This window comes from Rhyacophila brunnea, unplaced genomic scaffold, assembly GCF_057557595.1.
Source record: "Rhyacophila brunnea isolate RB1 unplaced genomic scaffold, BYU_Rbru_1.0 scaffold_6, whole genome shotgun sequence".
Lineage (NCBI taxonomy): Eukaryota > Metazoa > Arthropoda > Insecta > Trichoptera > Rhyacophilidae > Rhyacophila > Rhyacophila brunnea.
The window spans coordinates 4,761,969-4,787,528 of record NW_028233276.1 but is presented as its reverse complement, the minus strand read 5'-3'; the positions used below and the strand labels follow the sequence as shown (position 1 = coordinate 4,787,528).

At 33.3% G+C, this 25,560-nt stretch overlaps 1 protein-coding gene across 2 annotated transcripts in view; it reads left to right on the top strand.

Moving 5' to 3' along the window:
- LOC147065133 (uncharacterized) overlaps positions 1–25,560 on the top strand; it is a 97,442-nt gene that overhangs the window by 12,808 nt on the left and 59,074 nt on the right. Inside the window, exons 1-2 of one of the 2 annotated variants that reach the window (XM_085956713.1) lie at positions 871–972; positions 7,145–7,255. In XM_085956713.1, the coding sequence (XP_085812839.1) occupies positions 7,244–7,255 (12 nt within the window). In that variant the 5' untranslated portion in view covers positions 871–972; positions 7,145–7,243. Of the gene's footprint in view, positions 1–870; positions 973–7,144; positions 7,256–25,560 lie in introns of those variants that run through there. The other variant, XM_085956712.1, reaches the window with a different exon arrangement.

Here is a 25,560-nt window from a genome sequence, read left to right as displayed (position 1 = left end):
TCTACACCCTCGTACCTGCTGTCATATACTTTTAGTTTGAAATTATTAATAAAATTAGTAGGTTTTACTCAGCCAGTATTGCCAGGCCATTTTCAAAGCTGAACGTTTATAAAACGAAGTATGTTGACATTAAAATAGTAACTTCGCCACTGGGCACACTACCACATATTTGAAACGGGGGTTATTTTTTCCACACGGTTCATCCATGTTAATACATCAATGGTTTTCTTACTAAAACTTGAATATCGCCAAATAAGCAACATTAGTAATATGATTATAAAGCAACATACAGACTATAGTTTCTTACTAACGTGGGATGTACTAAATAGATAATTTAATTAAATGAATGTATTTTTTATAGTACCTAATACCCACAAGTGTTACAATTAAGTGTAAATAAATGTGAATACACAGCGAACGAAATGAGTGAAAATTGTATATGTGACCAATGCCCTAACTTGGTTCTTATGAAACATTGCAATTATTGTGAAAAACATAATGACTTTCATCGACATGGATGTGCTTTAAGTTTGCCAGTATTGGGGACTCTCGTGCATAGAAGCAAAAAATCATGAACGAGTAGCCAATTAAAAAATTAAAAATAAACATTAACCATAGAAGTAAACAAAAAGTAGACAGGAGCACAAACGATGTGATTAACAACTATAAAGAATGTGTTCGTGGCCAGTAATAGTTTTTATTTTTTAATAATAATAAAGTGTTTATTTTGGTGTTATTTTTTAATTTAAAATTTATAATACGCATGTAAATCAAATATTAATATAATTTATAAATAAAGTACCTATCTATCTACGCGTGTCAGTATAATAATATTTTACACATTAAAATAAGTACATAATTAATTAATCTGCTAAAAGTATTTGTGTTTAAAATTATATTTATTAATAAAAATATTGTGACAATCTTTATAATTTTATGTGTGCATCGGTGTTCCAGAAGACAACTGATCAGGTAATTATAAATTATTTTTATTATCACGTATTTATAATTTCTAATGTTGTAAAATTTTTACTTCTCCAGCGTCGAAGTATAGGACAAACACAAGGTAGCGCATTTTGTCTTGACCCAATCAGTCAATTCTGCTTTTGATCGCTTTTGTAGCGCGTTGCATATAGGGATTGCAATACCGAATGAAAATGCTGAATACCGAATGAAAATGATTTTCCTATTGAATACCGGTATTCGTGAAATAATGAAAAAACAGAAATATCTACCAATAAATCTCTTTAAAATATTAGTATTTTATAGCAAAAATATCTAGATAGGTAGGTACTTATGTATAATATGTAAACTTTTAAAAATATGTAAAGGTAGGACACGGTGGAGATACTGATGTTTACAAAATATAATATATAGTAGTTGAACTTGTTGATACTTTCTTCTTGGAATGATATTTCAATACAATTATATTAACTATTTTTTTATTCAACGAATAATTCACAAGATTTAAGAACGTAACATTCTAGTTATTGAACATACATAATTTAGTAGCTCAATTTGGAAAGCGCTTCAGCGAGTATTAAAAGCCTTAGTTAAAATTTGTCGCAATTAAGTATGACTCCTTTAGCATTGTAGTCAATGTGGGTGGGCGCGATACCTGGGAGATGCTGGTTCGATTCCTGCGGGGTGTCTTACTTTTTTCAAAAAGATTTTTTCTATTGGTTATAATATATTTTCTCAAGTGTTTTCAAAATTATGTATGTTCAAATTTATATCATGTCCATATAAGTGTTCTTATGTATGTGCCCCACTGGTAATTCCACACAATGTTTTATTGGTTTGTTAAACTTTTTACATTTATCAATTTATTTACTTTTATCCCGTAAGAAGTCAAACTAAACACAATGTTCCTCACTATTTCAACAAAATTATATTTATTCATTATTGTATGTATAAGATACTCTTCAGTAGATAACATCAAAAGATTATGCGCGGGTTGCACGGGCAGTAAGTTCATTATAGTGCATAATTATTATTATTCCATCATGAAAATATTCGCCACTAGGGCTGAGGTCACTAATGATTATACAAACGAACATGTAACCCAATAAAAAAAATGCATTCCTCTGAAACCTTTCACGTTAATTATTAGTAGATACATTTTGTTCCCACTTTCGATACCGAATATATTATCGGTATTGTTTAATTTTAAAAACCGGTATTTCGGTATACTGGAATACCGGTATTGCAATCCCTAGTTGCAGGGTGGTGTAGTAAGGAATTGCTGTCCGTTATCCACCTAAAGTGCTTTTTAGTGATGTCTATATCATTAACTATGATCAATCCGCTGCTGGATAAAGGTCACTCCCAGCTGATTGCATTGATCTCAGTCCTGTCGATTACGTTACCCGGGACTTTCGCATAACTTAACTATCCTTGATCCAGCCTCTGGGTCTACTTTTCGAACGTTATATGCAAAACCTCTAAAATAAATAGTAGGTATTATAATATATCATACCACGTAACGAAAGTACTTTGGTATGGTATTATTTTTTTTGAAAACGACATCTCTGAATTGCATACCAGCATTAACTGTAATGTAATTATATGAATACCCAGAAACTCTAGATCTTTGTCAATGTGGTTTATTAGTTTTGAGTTAAGGTGACGCATCAGTGAAGCGCCAAATAATTTTCAACTGTAGGCGCGACGAAATTTTGTACTCGCTTCGAATTCATTGAGAAAACGTCGAGCTAGACACACGTCACTTTGCTGCGTGATGGCGACGGGCCAATTAATTCTAAAATCGTGTAAAGATGACTAAAAACGTTACCCATTTACTTTAAAAAGAAAACTTGTCAATGAATATATTATTATTGTTACTAATAGAACAATAAACAGAACATAAAATGGACGTATGTTGGATTTATATGACAAATAATATTTCGTTTGACAGGCGTCATTTGCACCCGCGACCCGCAATCCGCGCATCGCCTAGCAACGATCATTTTAGACCGTGCCTCAACTAATGCACGGCCTTAATTGAGTTTGAAGTTTGACGATTGACGATTGAATCCAAATATAGGTATGCGATGTTCGTATATATCAGACATGTCCAACGCGCTGTTCGCGGAATGGATTTTGGTCGATATCACCATAGACCATTGGTGAATTGTGAAAATGTAAAAAGTGAATACAATTGTATTTCGTAAGTATATTGGTACGTATGCAATTTGTAATTCCTCGGTGTCTTCAACCAAATATAATAAGTTTGTTTAAGTTGACAATGGGAGAGTACCTAGTATATCACTGGCAGTTTTGATACTGGATTACAGTAGATGACAAACTACTTGAAGTTGGAAATGACTGGTATAATATAGGTACAGTAACGTAGAATTCGTATAGCAAAAGCATTAAATATGGCTGCTGACGACTCAGTAGTGGCGAGGGGTGGAGGTAGGCTGTTAATATTCGACATAAATAGTGCACACTAAACTTTTTGAGTCATATTTATTTGTTTTCATTGAACTAAGAATACAAATTGTAGATCTTGCCGATTAGTTTTTTTTTTTAATTCAATTAAACCCTGTCTAAACCAAACAATACTTAGTATAATTAGTATACCATGGGCGATTCGTCAAAAAATAGTGCACACTTTTTCAGTCATACTTATTTATTTTCGTTGAATTAAGAATACATAGTACAGATGGTGTTGGTTAGTTTTTTTAATTCATTAAACCCTGCCTATATGAAACCATAATCGATAAAAAATATTCTTCTAAGTACCTATCTATAGAGTATTTAAAATGATGTATGGTTTAATAGCATAGTTTTAGATATTTTGTAGCTAAACGAATATTTTTGACTATCTATTATCTTCTACCTACGGCTTAGATTAGGGAGGGTTTAATCTAATTTTAAAACCTAACAAACACTACGTATCTACACACTGTAGTCTTAGTTCATTGAAAACAAATACGTTTAACTGTAAATGTTTAGTGTGCATTATTTATGTCGGATCTTAACAGCCTACACCCACCCTTCGTCACTACTAACGAAAGACCTACACATAATTGTGATAATTGATATTGTTATTAATTATAAAAAAAATGTCATTTCCCCTTACGACAAGTTAGAAACAGGGAGACGATATTGATTGTTGAAACTTTTGAAAGGCAAAACCGCACAAGTGTTTTATCAAATCGAAATACATAATACGTAGAGTTTTAAAAAAAGCTACATGATTTCAAATTTAGATTGCATTGTGAATACATCGTTTTTGCTCTATAGTCTATTGGAAAGTAAAGATATGTAGTCAATTATCTAGTCTTGTAGTGGCCTATTTATCAATCTATATGCGATTGGCAGACAAAGAGGATGACTTATTATGTTTTATAGTAATTAAACTGTTACTAACCCCTATGTTGCGTTAGCATTAGCGCGGTGTGGTTGAAAAAAAATGTATTTACTAAATAACTAATTATCTAATATGTATTCCTAGATATCGGCCGTCTTATCGACAATAATGAATCATTGTCAACACAACAAATTGAATATTTGAGACAATGGAATTACCTACCTAGATACCATGCGGGATAAGAATCATAATCAGCTGATTCCTAACAATTATGTGACTCCTGTCACATTGTTGAATTTACAATATTTCATTCGTATTGTGTACACAACATCGGCTCGAATCATTGTTCATCGTTAGTGGATTATTTGGCGGGTGTAGGAGGCAGTCACCTCAGGGATTTATACTTGCATGGATCTCAACCCCCCGCCATAAGGGCATAGGTATAACATAATTATTATATTGAAACAGAATAGAATATTATCTATCCACAAAATATGCCTTATCAAAAGTCAGTATTAAAATTTTTAAATGTCTGCGTTTTCTTCATGAATTGAGAGCATTTATGATAATTTATTTTATACGAATAATTAAAATTAACATTCCCGCTCGAAATCAGAGCATGTGTGAAGAGTAGAGGTTATTTTATGAGACTTGTTATGAGGTATGGTTACTTTCCATTCACTTAAACTATTGTGACATGTATCAAAATGCGTGTTGAAAAAACAACATGTGAAATGGATTTTGCCACGGGATTATATTATATATGACCTGTGATCCGTGTATGAACGTTCTATGCACTGCGGGTTATCAATAAACAATATTTTTTTCAATAAACTATTTTTTTATTAAACGAATACCTAATTCACAAGATAAGAATGTAACATTCTTTTATTGAGCGTACATAATTTGGAAACACTTCAAATATAATTGTACCTACATATTCGAAAAAAATACGACGTCGGGCGGGAATCGAACCCGCATCGATGCGATTGTTACATTCTCAAATCTTCTTATATCTGAGGTGTTTTCAAATTACATTTTTGTTCAATGTTCTTAGTAACTTAGTAGTAGTGAGTACTAAATTATTCGTTGAATAAAAAAATAGTTTATTAAATTATTAGCAAGTGCACGTTATAACTAAATTTTGGAGAGATCCTGAAGTTCGATATGAATCAAAATAAAAATCTATTGTTGGTTCTTTGGTGCAATTCACAAAAGTCAATTGCCAAAATAAACGCAATATGTAAGAGGTATGGATATCAGTTAATTTCGTCGTAATTAAGGAGGACGCAGGTTAGTCAATGGTAAAGCACATTAGCGTGATTCGGGTTCGATTCCCGCCCGGCGTCGTATATATTACAACGTTTTTCTTAGGCCGTATTCTTATTTGTCCGGTGGTTGTTTGTCAGGTACAAATCTTGCAATCGATTTTTAACTAACTTCCCGACTAGCTAGACATTTAAAACTTTAAGAATATATCGGAACACGATGCCAATGCATTTTTTAATACTTTTAGCCATCTTTAAGTAGAATTGAATTCATTTTTAGTTCATTCTGTTTTGTATGAAAAGTTATTTCGATACCTTTATTGTTTGCTAGGGGGTCCTAGCAACTAAATTATTACATAATATATACGTGCGTTACTATGGAAATCAATATGGAATGACATTTCATTATTCAGTATTTCTATCAAGTACAAATTGTATTGATTGTTTAACGGCCCACATGCTCGTCGTAGGTCAAAATTGAGTTTTTATTGTATTTTCAAACCATGATCCTGGACACTCCTTAAACGTTGTAGATAATCTATTTATATAATTTTGAAGCCTTATTATCCTTTATATTTATTTTAAACATTTGATGACTGCATAAAGTATTTTTGTTACATAAAATAGTATTCTTTTAAACCTCTCGCTCTAATGTTTTAGAATATAGTCATATTTCGGTACATGAATGTGCAGTGGTGTTAAGATTTTTTACATTTATTAATTTTTGAACGCATTTATAAAACCATTAGTATAATTTATGACGAGATAATTTTAGTAAAATATTCACGATAAAAAAATATATTGATAATCTCTGTGATCCCAAATTTGACAAGAATTATGCATTTTATTATTCAAAAAATCGGCAAGATTAACACATTTGAAGATGATTCTAACGATACTTATTCTAAGCTATGTTATTGACCATTCAAGTGTGATAAACATCTTATGAATAATGATTGCTTTATAATAATTATTGACCTAAGAATAAGGTAGTGTTTTTTTGAAATACGCCATTTCTTTCGTCATTCCCCAGTGGTTAAGCTACAACATACGGGCTTAGCCATAAATTGACAAACTATAATTGAAGTAGGGAGTAAAATGATATTAACGCGCGTGTTTGAACAATTTTTATGGTGTTCAATTAATTATGATATTCAATATATTTTTTCGAATTAATGCAATGAAAACTATTGATGATAATAACAATTTGGAAAGTTTGCATTACATTGTCTTTGACGGTCACTATCGAATTGAATGAATAAAGTAATATAATATACATTTTATTACCATTGGATATATATTACTTTCTGCCTGGGTTTTTGAAACGTCTCAATATACCACTGCCATTTTTATCAAATGTATCCTATAATTTATTATTATCGACATGTGCGATTAAAATAAAATACATCAACGGAGATAAAATGCTGATTTCAAAACTATCGCAGTGTATCTAGTATTTGTAGATAGTATCTTCAATTGATTGGTTGAATAATTTATGTTAATGTAAAATATTGCTTGGACAAACAATGGAATAATTTAATTTATATTTTCATTACAGAGGTGGTGAATCTTGGGAGAGATGATTTTGGATAACAGGGGCAAAGCAGCTGCCGATTCGAGCGACACCTGAATTTAGATTGCGACACAACCACACTTCATGGTTTTTATGGTGAGTTTTTATCTTTATTTTCTATATATTTAATTCCACATCTCATGGTTTTCCCAGTCCCATTTCTATGGACCAGTATTGCCATCTCCACTCTCTTATGTGTGACTAGTTTATAAGTATGCATTATTAAGTTTCGCCGTATCACGGTTCCAAGGAGATGGTCGTATACCATTTAGATTAAAAAAATAATGATGGATTGTTTGTGGAGCAATGCAGACAGTAATGTTCCAATTTTATTAGATTCAATCAGAACATTAATTTGTTATTGATTGGTATTATATATCTGGTAATAACGCTTTGATTATTATAATATACTTGATGGATACGATGAGTTCCTACTTGCTAACCTAGTTTTGAGTAATTCAGAATTTTGTAATATATAGGTAGGTATAGGTAAATCATTCTACAGTGGCACCATAGGCGATTCGCGCGTGTATTGAAGTGCATGCCTTTACTTGAGGTTGTATGGATACTATCCGTGGCTTTATCCAACTGACTTTCTCTTAGGCATGCTTACATACTGCAGTCTGCAATTTAGAAGAAATCTTTATTTAGCTACGTATTTTTTTCGACTTATACAAGGTATAAATGAGAACTCTGCCATTCTGGGCAGATACAGCCTATACGGCCATCGGTTTCTGATACGATATCTTATGGTTAACTGTGATACGGCTAACTGCATACGTACAAGTTTCAATTCACAATTCTGATAGATTTTTTTTATTATTCGCTTCCAAATAGTAAGCAGTTGTGTTTAAAAAGTTCGGCAATCTCCGATCTGCATGTCTGAATATAGCTCCTAATTACTCTGTCATGATTGTTGCCCGTCGGCGCTGCCTTGCCGACCTCTGAGATAAGCCATCCTTACGATGGACCCAGAGATGTGTAATACGTAGCTAATACACCGGAGCAGCCAAGAGAGGCTGGTGTCGAACCGACTTCCCACGTTTAAAATTCGATTTGGGTCGAAGCGTGACGGCTGTACTAACTCACTAACTAACTGGCTTCTAACCGCATACTCTTGATGATGCCCTTGCCGAACGAAACCGGATATAGTGAACGCAAAGATTTGTACCGGCGTTGATGACTATCAGTTTTTTCTACGGCGTGTCTCAATACTTAATCAGATTTGTATGAGAATTCGCTGTTGAATTGTTTTAGCGTGAAATGGGATATGAGTGTATACTAACATTTTTACTGACAGGTCAGCCAAGTTTGCTTCCCTTGCACACTTACAAAGTGTCGAGCGGAACTACATTTCAAGGGAGGCGTAATGTAATAGAATTATAATACTACTACAACGTTCTAGTTATAAATTGAACTTTGTTTTTATGTGGGTAAACATTGGGGTAGCTGCTGCCCGGGTGCCAGGCCAAAATTGCGCCCCTTCCATTTAAAAAAAAATATAATTATGATTCTGTCAAATTTCATATTTCAAAAAAAAGTAGAATGCAGAACTAAGTATTCTAACTCGCATTTGAAATATTGAATAGATGTGTTTTTTTAATCATACTATTTAATGTATTTATTATTTATATAGACACATTTATGCAACGTCAATAATATGATGTAGATACATTTATCTATACAATAATAATTGAAGTAGATTGTTTCAAAGAACTCCCTTCTAAAATATTTCAAATGTGTTATTATGTGTTATTATTAGTAACAAAAAATTTGCCATTTTTTTATGAAAGATCTAATGGAATAGGTACCTAAGAAGATCATAATGGTCTCCACGGGGTGGAGGTTTGTATCAACAGATTTTTGTTTTGACGAGAAATTGATGCTGGCCACTTGCTCAACCTAATAAGTCACACATTGAAAAACAATATGTGTATTTACCAGGCCCAGGATTCGAACCTGGTACCCACGATATTATAAACCGACGCGTTAGTCGCTCGGCCATCGTGGGCGTACCCAATAAATAATATAGCATTCTGAATCATAATGTAAAGCGTCTTAAATGGATAGACAAGTAGCATAATCTATAAAAGAATATTTAATATAAGAAAATTGTGAGTGTTTTTTATCATGAAGTTCATTTAATTTAATTGATTAAAATGTTTTTAATAATATCATTAAACATGTTTGCCGTCCCCTGTATCCTGTCGCTTGGGTGTTTCGCACACCTAAAATCCCCGCTTGATACGCCCCTGTTCAGAAATATTAAAGAAACCATGATTTAAAAAATTCGTGTTTGTAAATTTTTGAATCTATTAGTACCTACCTATCTATTTTTCACAAAAAATTTGATTGTCTGGACTTGGCAACCCTGTTTGGACTTCTAGCTCTGGACATTAGCTCTGGGGCGTTCATAAACATAATACAAAGGTCCCTTTATTCAAATACAAAGGCCTTCCATATTATATACGAGCGCGACACCGGTGTCCCGTCTGAAACGTGGGTAATAGACAAGACACCGATCAAGCCGGCCGAGTGTCGGATTTAGGCCCGTTTCAGACGGGATACCGGTGTCGCGCTCGATATAATATAGGAGGCCTTTGTATTCGAATAAACGGGCCTTTGTATTATATTTATGAACGCCCCAGAGTTAATGAGTCAACGCGTGTCCGGTACACTTTTCCGTCGGCCGCTACATTCTCAAGCCGCCGATACACTTGATTTTATTACCGCAGCCAGTTTTATGTTCTAATTTATAGCGCGATATTATGCGTTGACTCATTAGCTCTGGGTCGTTCGTAAACATAATACAAAGGCCCGTTTATTCGAATACAAAGGCCTCCGATATTATATCAAGCGCGACACCAGTGTACCGTCTGAAACGGGCCTTACTCTGCAAAATTGTGGCGACCCTACTCGCAATAGTTAAGTATCTACTTGCGTGTCATAATGTTGACTAAATCATAATTAATGATGTGATTAACGATGCCTATTGAAAAGCTCAACTCCCCCATTCCCCACCCCGAATATTATCGTGTATTTAAATATACGGCCTTGCTCGGGGGCACAGCTTCGTGAGACTTCAGACTTCTATCCAGTCGCATACTCGATGCAAATTAATAACACTCACCATCCGATTACAATAATAAAATTACACGTTTTAAATTTGGCAGTCATATATCATTATTAGATTACATGATATCAATTAAACACCTACTAATCTTGCAGACCCATATCCGCATTTTTTTCGAATGTGCGCGCCTAGCATGTTTAGCATGTATCCAACATTATAACAAAAGGTCTATTTTTTAACTCGTGGAAAAAACACATATTTTTTTTCGGCTCCGACTAATTAATTATCGAAATCTCGTCCGGGTTTTGTGTTGATAATAAATTACTTTGTTAAATTTGCTTCAGATACGTATCGTAAAATGCTTTTCAATAGAACATAATTAACGTCTTATATATATCTTTTAATTTGAGGTTTTATGACTTATCGTCTTGCCATTGGAATACAATATGTTGGGTGATTAGATGTAATGTTAATTTTGAGAATTGCGGATAGTATGCAGTGTCGTCAACTGACATTCACGAAAATATGCAAGATAGGGTAAAAAAAATAAACTAGATGGCAGTGAAAAATGATAGATTTTTATTAATTCAAAAAATATCATGAAACTAACTTTTAAAAAAATATATCAAAATTATTTCAATTTTAAACATTGATTTTACAAGAAGATTTAAGAAAAAATTCGTATTTTACAACTAACTGATTGATAGGTCATAAATTAAAAATGAATGCAGATAAGAAATTTAGGCATCATTTTGTATGTAACATTTATTTTATTTTTATATTATTTAACAAATAATTCACAAGATTTAAGAATGTAACAATCTAATTATTGAACATACATATTTTTTCTGAGAAAATATATTATAACCAATATAAACAATCTTTTTGATAAAAAGTAAGACAGCCCGCAGGAATCGAACCTTCATCTTGCGGGTTTCGCGCCCATGCACACCACTATGCTAAAGGCGCCATACTTAATTGCCACAAATTTTAACTATTGGTTCTTAATACTCTCTGAAGCGCTTATAATATATTTTCTCAGAAGTGTTTTTAAAATTATGTAAGTATGTTCATTTATTTTATTTATCATATAATATAAGATACAAAAAACCAGCATGGTGATTTTCAAGCGCAAATCTCGTATAATATTCTAGCTTTATTGTGAGAAGCTTTCAGCTGCTTGCGAAATGATGAACGAAAGATGCTAGATTTAACGTCATACGCCAGATGTAAATTTTGCAAGCTAGATTCAAAAATGCCAGATCTGGCAAGAAAACGCTAAGTTGGCAGCGCTGATAGTATGTACTGTTATGGAGGGGGTTTATTTGACTTTAAACCCACGGATTCGGGGCAATTGAATATTAGTTATATTTTCATTTTCTCACAAGATATGAACATCGCCCCCACAAAGGGGAGGGGTTGACAGGCCCTAACCTGGAGGCCCGGGCTTAGGGGGGTTACACTGTAAAAGATCGTACACTGTACAGTGTACTTACTAGTTATAGTTAATACGTTATTTAAAAGAATATGTTACGCCCCAGTGGTTAAAGGTACTTAATAATATGTCGAAGACCCACACCCACAGAACAGTGAAGGAGCAATTAATTCCGTGTCCCTATATATACTTTTCCCCTTTCGCATCGCCGTTTGGGTCCCCAAAACACATCCCCTAATTAGATTATAGCAAGTTGCTATTTAATAAGTGTTTAAACGCCACCATTCATTATACTTCATCAATGATTTCTACCCCCCCCCCCCAATTGCTAATCAATAATTGACTACATTCCCTAGTTATCGGCGACGATGGAGCCCAGATAATTGAAGGTTATTCCCAATATTAGCATATTATGACTGCGGCATATTATGGTTTTGGAGGATGTCATATAAATTTGGTTTTACTGAAATTAATTTCAAAGCCAAATTTGTAAGCTTTGCATGCCATCTTTATAAAGGGACGAGTACGTTGTGTCCATCTCTGATTGGCCTATTAATTCTAGATTCATTATGAATATGCCATACCTTGCCATGTATCATGAAAAATGTTACTATTTTTGAGTCCCTGATAGATTTTTCTATCGCTACATTGAACAAAAGATGCATTCAATATAGATTATGTAAATTTATTGTTCCACATTTTTTCTAATAGGACATATTAATAGTTTTATCGTATTTTTTTTTAATTTTAATTCAATAAATAAAACATGTAGAACAATTCTGTCGATAAAATCTCAATTAGCGAATGCTAATTCTGACAAAATCGTGGAAGCAATATATTTTATCAAAATACATAATTATTATACTTACATCTGACATCGAATAAGATCAAGCCGAACCAACGAATCAATAAAAATCTGTGTGTAGAAAAAATACATTTTTTTTGTTTTGTTCGGAGACTGCTACCGGCTGATTCTGTCTGCAATCTCTTTGTTAAATAAATTAATAATTCGCCCAGAGATCCGTGATACACTTGTTGTTTTGATAGAGTGATAGATAGGCACTTGTTCGAAGTCAGGTAACTATTTGTGACTATTATAATAATTTTATTTTATAATAATCTCTATAGCATTTAACACCGCGAAGTTCGTATAACAGATGCCGTATTAAGATTAAGTAATTAACTGAGACAGCACACACAATCAACATGGCATTATCTGTTGAAAATACAATGTGCCTAATAATTTCAAAGGAGCCAACAATGATTGAAAATACACGGATAGATCAGGTCATGCAATTCAGGTGTATTTGGTCAGTTACCAAGATCTCAACATTTAAGGGCGGACGTGCTCAGCGTGGGTCAAAATGGAGCTTTTATTCTATTTTCAAAGCATGATCCTGGACATTTCTTAAACGTTGTAGATAATCTATTTATATAATTTTGAAGCCTTATTATCCTTTATATTTATTTTAAACATTTGATGACTGCATAAAGTATTTTTATTACATAAAATAGTATTCTTTTAAACCTCTCGCTCTAATGTTTAATAATATAGTCATATTTCAGTACATGCATTTTTTACATTTATTATTTTTAAACGCATTTATAAAACCATTAGTATAATTTCTGTCGACATTATTATAGTGAAATATTTACGATAATAAATTATATTGATAATCTCTGTGATCCCAAATTTGACAAGAATTAGGCATTTCATTATTCAAAAAATGGTCAAGATTAACACATTTGAAGATAATTCTAAAGATACTAATTATAAGCTATGTCTTTGACCATTCAAGTGTGATAAACATCCTATGACTAATGATTGCTTTACAATAAATAATTATTGACCTAAGAATAAGGTAGTGTTTTTTTGATATACGCCATTTCTTTTGGCATTCCCCAGTAGTTAAGCTACAACATACGGCCGTAGCCATAAATTGACAAACTATAATTGAAGTAGGGAGTAAAATGATGTTAACGCGCGTGTTTGAACATCTTGACCTACGCTGAGCATGTCCCCCCTTAAATTAAATCCTTATTTTTTATTTTTTTATTATTGAATTTTAATATAGATATCAGAACACTCGCTGAAGTACCCGGCTTCGTACGAGGTCGCTTCATTTATCTTATTAACCAAACAATATTAATTACATTCTTCAATATTAAAATATCTGTATCTATGCATATAGTATGGCAATATGAAAATAATTTTGATTGCTAAATCAAACAAAAGAAATTAAAATCGAATCCAAAATAATATCATGCAATTGTCGTGAAAATTCAAAATTAGAATTAGTAGGAAAGGTAATTTAAACAAACAAACTTTTATTTTTCATAATATTTAGATGTCAGTTGAGGTCAAGTAGGAAACGGAAATCAAACAAATATATTTTGACTTTTATAATTTCATAATATACCTATAGATGGGATAGAGGCGAAAGCAGACATAGCCAATATTACAGTCCTACAAACTTATCTAAAGAGCGGTCAAACATGGAACTATGAACTACCATATGGACGCCATTTCTTAAAACGTCATTCGAATGTCCGATTCTGTCTAGTTCCGAGTCTTGATTGGGTAGTTTTCGACAGTGTCTCCCCCATCCATTCTTTAAATAAGTTTGTAGGTCTGTAAATATGTTGCATTTTTTTTTTATTCAACGAATCATTCACTACATTTGAAAATGTAACATTATTTATTGAACATACACATATTTCGAAAACACCTCAGATAATGTTATATAGGTAGTAGATATCTAGAACAAAATCTTTGAATGAATAATACGACGTTGACAAGCACATTTGCGCGAATCTAGTGGCGTTCGCGTCCCAATGCGTGTCGTTTTTTCCAAAGATTTTTTCTTATATCCGAGGTGTGTTTTAGAAATACGTTTTTTCAATATTCTTATAACTTGTGAATTATTCGGTGAATAAAAAAATAGTTTAATAAATTATTAGATATCCTGACGTCGTCTAGCAATTTTATTGATACTAGCGTGGTCCAGTGCGTTAAAGCACTGGGCTCTCACCTGCGGGTCCGTGTTCGATCCCGGTGAGGTCACTATAAATTCATGTTGTTTCCTTATAACCTGGGTAATTATATTGTGATCGTTTCACTTTGCTACTGTACCACTGTCTCTAAACTGTCCCTACAATGAATATCCAGTAGTTTTCGGCGCTAATGTTTATTTACTTGCATTCCTTAAAAAATAGATTCAAAATGATTATCAAATATCATGGATTGTTGTTTAATTTAATAAAATGCAATTTTTTCAATTTCGATTTTCGCAATTTATGTATCTACCTATTGTTATATTATTTCTGTCGCTTTGGATTTTGTTTGATAAATATTGTTTTTAAAAAAAATATATTCAGTTAAAAATGCCCCTTTGAGGCGGGCGAAACCGGTCCTAATTTATTGATTAAAAGTGGAATTAGTACTACAAAAAAATGCGTATTATTAAATGAAACAACAATACCTACAATGCAGTTCCACCATGAATTGACAGTTATCAAAATAAAAATCATGGAAGTAGGCACATTATTTCCACATTCGTATATATTTATCTATTTTCGAAAGAATGCCATTTATACGAAAACACCTATGGGTAAGGGCATTTACGAGGGTCTTTTTTTATTTTTCACAGTCAATTAATGACATTCATTGCAGTCAATGGCCAAGGTCCACTACGGATTGTGGATAATATTTTTTTTATATTACTTCTCTCATTATGGGTGATGTATATATCGTCACTGTTCTGGCAGAAGACACTAATTCGAAAAAATGACACATTGAGTTAGGTATACCAAAATGTTCCTTATTTCAAATTTTACCGTCTGGAAACCTTCTTAATAAATAAACAGTCTTTATTTTAAAGTCATCCTTTTTACGATTACTTAATAAACTCATATGATAGACCATTTCAAACATTTTAACAACTTCAAAGTCAAATTACTCAAAACTAGTATTCTCCAGTTAGTGTGTTCTGCCAGAACAGAGACGATATACGTTTTGTCGTTGGCGAAATGGTGAAAAACTTTTAGTCTTAATTAGCCTAAATATATATACTACAACTAAAATGCTACCGCTTGTCTGGCAGTCAATGTGTTTGACTGACTGATGGCCGGCCGCGGGGCACGTCCATATTGTTCGGCCGAAAATAATGTGTTTGTTGTTACGAGCAGGTTTTTTTTCTTCCCATCGATTCCGGATGCCAGATAATCCGCGCATGTCTCGCGTACCTGTGTTAATAGAAATCGAATCGCCCATATGTGCACAGGGTCACTCGCAGAGACAGGTACAATGGGCACAGCTTTTTATCCGTCGGTCTGAAATCGACTCCGTGACTTTGCAATTAACATGTGAATGTGTTTTTTTTTGACACGTGAGGACACAATATCCTCCCCATATGATATAGCAGTGGCGAAGGGTGGAGGTAGGCTGTTAAGATCCGATATATATAAAGCACACCAAACTTTGTCAGTCATACGTATTTTTTGTTTTCATTGAATTAAGACTACAATTATTTACAAATGGTGATGGTTAGTTTTTAAAATTCAATTAAACCCTGCGAAAACCAAGCCATAATAGATAATAGACAAAAAATACTCGTCTATATATCAAATATCGAAAACCATGTCACTAAATCATACATAATTTTGGATATTTTATAGATATAAGTACAAACATTTTTTATATTATGGTTTGGTTTAGGTAGTGCTTAAGTAATGAATTAAAAAAAAACTAACAAACAACATTTATTATTATCTAATATTAGATATGCACAATTAGATGTGATCAATTTTGTCTAATCACCCGAATCGTACCAAAACTATTTTTGGTGTGGTTTAGGCGGGGTTTAATTGATTTTTAAAAACTAACCAACACCACATGTAAATTGTAGTCTTAGTTCAATAAAAACGAATACTTATGACTGACAAAGTTTAATGTGAACTATTTATGTTGGATCATAACAGCCTACCTCCACCCTTCGCCACTGTGATATAGTCAGGTACCAGTGACGAGGACTCCTTACCAAACGATTATTTAGCGCTTACCCTAAAACTACCAAACGATAATTAACATTTAATGTTTACCTTGACGTAAAGCAGCGCCATCTTTAGATTAATAAAGCCTGAGCATATCTTTTTGCACAAGCAACGAGTGGTCCACTGTTCAGCTGTCAAAATTAGATCCCAGATTGCTTGACATATTGATTCCCTCTTTCTCGTTTCAAATTGAATTATAAAAAGATCTAAAATCAAATATATTAATAAATCATAAATAATATACATTCCTGTTATTCATCAGCTGTCAAAATCAGACTAGTCCTTCACACAAAAACCAGTGGTAATATCGATTTCCAAAAAATATGTAGCATTGATCTATGCATCATATTTGTAGGTGTGTTAATGCTATCGTATTATTTATCATGTAACTCATATATTCAATTCAAACCATTCCCTGTGTGAACACGACAGACGCGTCAGTATGAGCGCTCTATAAAACAATGACAGGTCATCCATAGACAAAAACGGGAGGGGCGGATAAAGTAGGACCAGTCGTTGTGAATGTATCGGCTTTCTACTTGGTCGGCTATGCGTATTAACCACTAAAATGTAATTATTACATACATTTAGATTTCGATAATCATGAAACTTCAATAATGTTCATGAATATCTCATGAATTAAACCACACAACACACGCAAAATGCGTGTGTTGATCTTAATTTCGGCCAAGGAATCTTTTGTGAAAATGGCAGCACTCTGCCGTTTCGGAGCTTTTAAATCCCGGACAAACTGTGTGCTTTATTGTATAGTTATAGATGGGCACCTATTTCTGAATAATTATTGCATAGTTTATTTAGTACCCACATATAATTAATATTCTATTTATAATATGATCTTGACTTACATAATTTCGAATGCACTTTCATTATTTTATGAAGTAGTCTTAGTATGAGATATGTTTGTGTACAATTGAATGTTCGCATTCATTTTCAAATTCGCTTCTTAGTTGTACTAATTAAAAATAATCTAAATTGCCCGCCTGTCACCTGTTCGCGTTGCAAATAATCATTGATAATTAATTCACCTCCCCGCGCCGACACGGCAGCCTCTCTGCTATTAATTATCGCACGCCGGCTTTAATCTGAGTTAGTGCAATAGTGCGACGGGAGAGCGAATCGCCTCTACTTATGTCGCCTGGCGAAGTTAGCGCAACGATTGTTCTTGATTGATTATGATTAGGAACAATGCGGCCCCCATATCCCGAAGCGGGCCCCCAGGCCACGATGCTCGGCGTGAATTATCATTTAATTATATTAATCACAACTTCATATAGCCACTTTTTTGAATTGTTAATATTTGTCAAATATAATAGCGACGCAGGCGATTTTTTGTTACCTTTGGCGGAAATTTGTTATGTGTGTTTGTCTCATTTAACTTGTCGACCCGCCCCCCTGCCCTTCAGGCTAGAGCCTAAACTCCCTTAACGCATCACCTCGTGTAAGTGAACTTTGATGCTTACTTACCCCTTTCATCATATCCGGTCCTAAAAATGACGTACTTCGCCAATGAGCTAATAGGATTCAAGCGTCTTGGAAGATGGCCATTTGAAGATTATGAGAAGGATGAGGACCGTTCCAGCTAAGTACGTAATATTATTAATTTTTTTTTTAGAATTATTAATAACCATGTCCTTGCTTTTTCGTACAAAGTGGTTGTTAGTAATTTTGAACAATCACAAACACACGAGAAAATCACATAAATATTGTGTCCTCACCGGGAATCGAACCCAGAACTCTCGAGTGGAAGGCCGGCGCCTTACGCACTGCACCACGAGAGCCGCCTAATATTATTCAATTGAAAATAACGTGTGCATTTTTGATTTAGAAAGTAACATTTTCACATAAACACTTTTCTTACAAATTTGTTCTGTTTCATTTCTGCAACATTTCAAAATATGTGGTTAATCTATTAGCCGAAAAGACACCTTTGGTCTAAACGACAAACTTTAGATCCCTTTCTAGGGTTTCTAATTTATACCCACCCTCAAAACTGCTGGATCTTCAAACTGATATGAGGAAGCTAAACACTCAAGACTGGGAGACATAAAAGGAACCTGTCGAGGCCTTCATCAAGCAGCGGATCGAACTCCGTTGATGATTATGTATTAATAATTTACCATAAAAAATATAATATCAAAAAAATGTGATGATTACTCATTCATAATAATATGTAAAGTGAATATATTATTATTATGGTGATTGATAATTTAATGATAACCCAGGTATAAAGTTTTATTTCATGATTATTTTAAATGTGCTTTTTACTATATTAAAATGCCCTTTTATGCTAAATTCGTCGCAGGCTACTTGGCTACTATAAAAGAGGGTTGCGAAACGAAAAAAGTTGGGTTCTAACAACACACATGATTGCTAATGCGTGAATTTTCTGCTTCTTCATTTGACTAGTAGTAGAGAATGCCCATGTGTTTAACAGTGCTCGAAATGGACCGGAACACACCGGAGCACGGTTCGTAAAATCCCTGAGGTTATCGCTACTTTTCGTAAAAAAACGAGTATTGGGTTTCAGTAATTAAATTCAGCTTAAGTATGTTTTACACATAACTTTGAAGAATGGACTAGAATGATGTGATAGAGTTTGCTAAAAACCTCAAATGGAAATGGGCTGGACACATAGCTTGAAGAAGGGACAATTGTTGGACAAGTCTAGTCATTCTGTGGTACACAAGAGGTACAAAACGTCTGCAAGGTAGACCTAAATGCCGATGGATCGATGAAATGATTAAGTTCTGCGGAAGTACGTGGCAACGCAACGCACAGAACCGATCTTCATCCAGCAGTGGATAGATTCAGGCAGGCTGATGATGATGATACGTAAATTGTCAGAGTCATGGTAACAATTATTTGTGACGTGCCGTAGTTGCGATGCCTGCGGCGCTGACAACAATTGCTTGGGAGAAGTTTGGAAATTGTTATTACATTTGACCATCTGAATTTGGCGGGGACCACCTATATTCAAAAATATGTACTTAAATATTTTAGTAAAATTATCAAACGCTCCGGTTCGTCAAATTTTCCGTTTCGAGCGCTGTCTAGTTATAATCAAAATTATTTGAACGGGCTATTTGGTTTCAAGTTAATATGTTTATTTAATATTCTTAACTTAAAACGTAAATATTGTTCAGTTTTTCTATGTATTTTTAAAAATTGATTAGTGTCACGTGTTGCGAAAAGGGTTGGGAACCACCTTCCAGGATTAACACTGTAACTTTGAAATATAATTTATTATTATATTCCAAACAGGCAGAGACGCACGCCCATTATTCTATCAATCATTCAGGGCTCATTATGTTTCGTACAGCTTACTTTATATGTTCTAATTCGAATACTTGCGGGTTTTAATGGCGGCAGAAAAAAATCCAAATATTTCACACGCTAGGCGTCTGTTGCCCAGAAATAAATAATCCGTCAGGTAGACAAGTGTGTCTAATCAAAATTAGTTTGTTGTTTATGTGCAACATCTGTTTTGCATTCGATTTAATCGATTTGTTATAATTATGGTCATAAAAAGTCGTTCCACATTGTGCAACCGGATCATTTATTTTATATCACACAGGTTCGTTCGCACGGCGAAGTAATTATTCCAATTTTTGCCATTTAGAAAAGGCGATCGGACGAGAATGGGTATTTACACAATAAAAATTTAGCCCACGGTCATGGTTTCAACGAGATGTCTTTATAATTGGAGGGGTCACTTGGAAACGTAGGTAACTTGTATTTTGGTAAACCCACAAATTGGCAGTTCAGTACTGTTGTATAGATATACCATCATAAATCGTCCTGTGTTCAAATTTTGAACTAAGCTCATCACAGTTGAATGATAATATGTCAAATGTTAGAATGTGGCGCCCTCACTTAACGTTGGATCTATTTATAGTACTGATGAATATATTTCGCTATCTGCAGATTTCTATAAAAAATCATTGAAGCTCACGGTAAATTTTTAAGGGTGATCCTTATACCAGCAGAGGCACCTAGCGGAAAAATACGAAGTTTGCAATTTGAGACATTTTTTTTGATAATTGACATCACATACATACAATATGTATCTGAAAACATTAAAAAGAAAAATCTTTTTTTGTCAATGATAAACTTACAATTGTAAAAAAAATCGGAATTTATTACGTATTTATCCCCCCAGTTACGATATTATTATATTATATTTTATGGTCACATTTATTATTGAAATTTAGTTTTTTAAGTTTTATATATTTTCTCGTGCAGATTTTTGACTAAGTCATAGTTTTAATATTTTTTTATATTTATTTTAAAAAACATCGATTTAAAAAAAAAATATAAATGTGTATACTTAACTTGAAATCCTTTTTATTTGCAATGTAATAAAAATTAAGGCGTGGCCAGATCTAGAGATTTCGTAAGCTAAGGGCTAGACTATACGCTTTTTTAACCATGTCCGAACCTAGGGAACTCAGAAATAATGGGAACTGAAATACACAACGGGTAAGGCGATAGCAGGTAACCGACTCGAGTAAGGAAGAATCCGGGTTAAACTTACACACGTGTCTAGAATACGCTTTACGTCGAATACTGAAAACTGCTCTCGGTTTATACATTTACGCTCATTTTATGTTGGTGTATTACACACACTATTGCACGTGCATAATGCGTGCTTCATTTTCGTTGGACACTCACACATTCAAAAGCCTGCTTCACCATGCGGCGTATTGAATATAGCCTATCGGTATTCTATTTATTATCTGTTCTGTGTCCGAACCCAAGAATTTTTATTTTTACATGGGAGGTTTTTTTCCCAGGGGGTATTATAATTATTATCCCATTACCGGCTCTTCAGTTAGTCGGAACGGGAATATTATCGACTATTATGCCGGCGCTCCATTGGCTCGTAAGTCAGACGATTTACAGTCTTCAGACTTTTTTTTCACGTGGAGCAGCCCAGATATGCGGACTTTTTAATCCGCAGACCAGGCTCGTTGGATTTCAAATATGTATGATATTTTACTCTCCGAGTTGCCAGACTTCGTCCGTCGATCTCTATACAAATTCGATTTGACATTAAATACGCGATAATTTGGACCGAAAAAAAATCTGGGTAATTGTTTTAAACATTTTCATTGATTAATTTAACAAAATTAACAATTTACACATTAGAAAATGATAGATTTATCAATTATTTTTTTATTTGTATTTATGAAATTCATAAAATAAAACGTAAAACTTGTGTTGTTTTCATTGCTATATTATGTTATGCAGGTCTACATATAAATAACACAAAATTATAGGATTATCGGAAGACATTACGGTAATCGCAACTTTTGACTTTTGACAGTTCGACTTTTTTATTCGTTCGTTGATCAGTAGCAGAGCATAGACAAATCGGACGATTTATTGTCCTCGGACTTTTGGCTCGCCAATGAAGCGCTGGCATTAGGTATGTCAATGTCTGAAAAATATTATGAAAACATTTTTTAATTCATGAAAGCAATGCGCTTTACCGAAAATATCCTTTGTAGTAGGTACCTATAGTGATTTTAAGCTATAATCTAATCTCAAAGAACTATATCTCCGCCTTAAAATTTATTCATGTTTATTACATATTAGTATATTCCAGGGTTGGCGAATCTTTTTACATACGCGTGCCAAAATTTCCCAAATAATATTTTTCGACTGTGAAGTGCCAAGCAGTTTTTCATGGCGCAAAAAAGTTTTTTTAAAGTTTTCTAAATAAATAGTTTTTAAGAATTCTATAAAAAAGTTTTAAAAATTAATTACAATTGAGTTCTTGATATTCTATCTTTCGTCGTATTTCTAGCCGAATGCATATATTTTATTCTTTGATTTTTTTTCCTTGTTTTCAGATTATCGGAAAGCATTTAAACCACTCTTCTTTCATATTATATTCACTATCACTGAACGGTTTTCTATTTTTAGAAAATATGTATGACGCAAAATAACAAGCAGTTATTAGGTATATTTGAATGACTGCCGATAATTAATTTCATAAGGTTTGTTGATTGAATATTTTTATTTTCAATTCGCCGATCCTATGGACCGACATATGCAATTATTGTATATTTACATTAAACGTAATGATTATTATAGGATTTGCCTGCGATTTGTTATTTAGGCATGAATTTCGTCGTTTCCGTTTGCGCATCGATTGGGAAACGTACCTTATATGAAAAACCAAAAAAAACGCATGGCTATGTCGTCATTAGTAAGTATGTGGGTAGTTACTTATATATTTATTTGTAAAACTTAAAAAAAAAACGTTTCTTAAATATACATAAAATAGTAATTTATTTTCTCTTCAAAATTAAACATTCGCGTGCCATAGTTTCGTTATCCCTGTTATATTCTTTACGATTTCGACACACTAAGTTGGTAGGTAGTTTATCCACATTTAAAAAAGCTTACTCAACTAATGGTTATTAACTATATTAATGTAATTTTATTGCATTTAAGACATCAAAAACATCTTGCAACACATTTTCTCTATGCCTATTTACATATTTATCACACGTTATCAGCGTAATTATTAATTTTCTATGACTCGGCTAGTAATTAAAAGGATCCGGTCTATCTTTGTTTTTTGACAGTCAATGAAGCTGCTTCGCGGCGCCGATTAATTATACATGTTAATCTCTTTCAGTTTCGATACGTCTTGTTACAGCCTCCAGGTCGATTTTATTAATAATTACGAAATGCCTAATGCGAAGTGATATTATTTGCATTCACGGTGTTGCCAACCTCGCTGATCTAATGCGTATCTGATTTATTGAAATTTATCGTCTTTCCTACGATTCGTAAGTGCCTATTAGATGGTAGGCAATTATTACTATTTTAATGATTAATTGCTTGCTAATATATAATAAATAATAAGTATACGATTTCAATTTGCATTAAAATCCTAGCGTTTAAATCTGCCGTAAACTGAGTATAATAATGAGACAGTGGCGAAGGGTGGAGTTGGGCTGTTAAGGTCTGCCATAAATAGTACACACCCAACTTTGTCAGTCATGCGTATTTGTTTTCATTGAAATAAGAGATGGAATTGAGGAAAAAAGGAGGAAGAACACAAAAACCTATTACGACAACAAGGGTCTTGTCATTATATTTCAAATTGAGATTTTATATGGGAGCGTAAAAAAAACATTGTCATCTTCGTTACTGAATGGATGGCATAGGCATCCGCAGACTGAAGATTATATTGTGATAGAATTTTTCGCCCAACACATCGATTCTTTGCACTGGATCCAATACATTTAAAAACAACATGCATTTTTGGCAGCCCGAACCCTTTATCAACGGCTTCATAGGCGGCCGCTCTGTCTATATCAGTAAGTATCAATTTAATATTTCAAAAATAAAACACAATAACTTTGGCAAAATTATTATTATATTGACGAATTAGTATTGTATGCGGTTCGTCTACATCAGTGGGTGCAAACTTTTTGGATGGAGGGCCAAATTTAAGAATTAAAAATGAGCGGCGGGCCGCAAGTAAAATACCATTTTTAGAAATACACTATTTATTATCACGAAAAATAAACATTACAAAAAAAATAATGAGAAGAATGAAACTGTTGTACATTTTTTTTAAATTCAGGTGTTAATTTTGTAGTTGATATTCTCAAAACTGCTTGTAAATGGGCATCGGAGATATTTGATCGTAAAGCATTTTTATTGAGGTTCATGATCGAAAATGTTTGTTCACACATATAGGTTGATCCAAAAATAACGAACATTTTTCTTGCATAATCTTTAAGTTGGTCGAATTTGTCTGAATTAAGGGCATTGTAAAATTTGGAGATTTCTTCACGGCGATGCAATTCTCTTAAATCAGTGTCACACTGCAGATCGATAATCTCAAGTTGTAGCTCTGTCGGTACACTAACAATGTCTATTGAAAATGGATCGCGTACTATTGCTAAACAAAGTTTAATCTATTGCCAATATTTTTTTTTTAAATTATAAAAAAGTTATTCGTAGTCAGAAGTACAATTAATGATGGCGGGCCGCAGTTTGCCCCCCTCTGGTCTACATGTATTTAAATTCGTATAAATGGTAGGTATCAACAAAGTTATTTTACACTGTATTTTAGGTAGGTACCTATGCACCAATAAATTTAATACTCGTGAACATTAGTTAATGGATGATTAACAGTATTTTTTGAAAAGATTAATAGGTACTTACCTATTTAATGTATCGTTTTATTTGTTTCTTCAATAACCGCCTATTTATTTAGTTGCCTCGCTTATTAATTCATTAGGTTAGGGCTCAGTGCTTGTCAAAAGTTGTAATAACAAGATAACACCAGACAATCTTGATTCAACGCGCGTGATGCAGAATGATAGTATGCGCCGATGACTGATTTCTTTAGTATTGTAATAAACTTGATAAGTAATGTGTTCTTCCCCTATATCTGCGTTACGTATGGAATTGAAGTCGGATAATACTTCTTCCGAACGGTCAATCGTCGATCGACAAGTTTCAGAAAAGTTAAAATCAAATGAATATACAAATAAAATAAATCGAATGTGATTCTGAAGGTAAAATGGAAAATATTTTATTATTATCGGGACAGAAAAGCCATTTTTTTAAATATGTCATGTTAAGGGGGGGCTGAAGAGCTCGATATCCAAATATAATTTAGTATAAAAAGGACCTCGGCGTCGTAAGTACGTTAATTTAAATCGATCTTTTCGCAAAAATCACTAATCATCGGAGATTTTATTTCAAGAAACATTATTATTATTATTGATATTGTCTGCCGCTGAACATTATTATTATTTTATAAACACCTGCAAGATGTACGCCGAT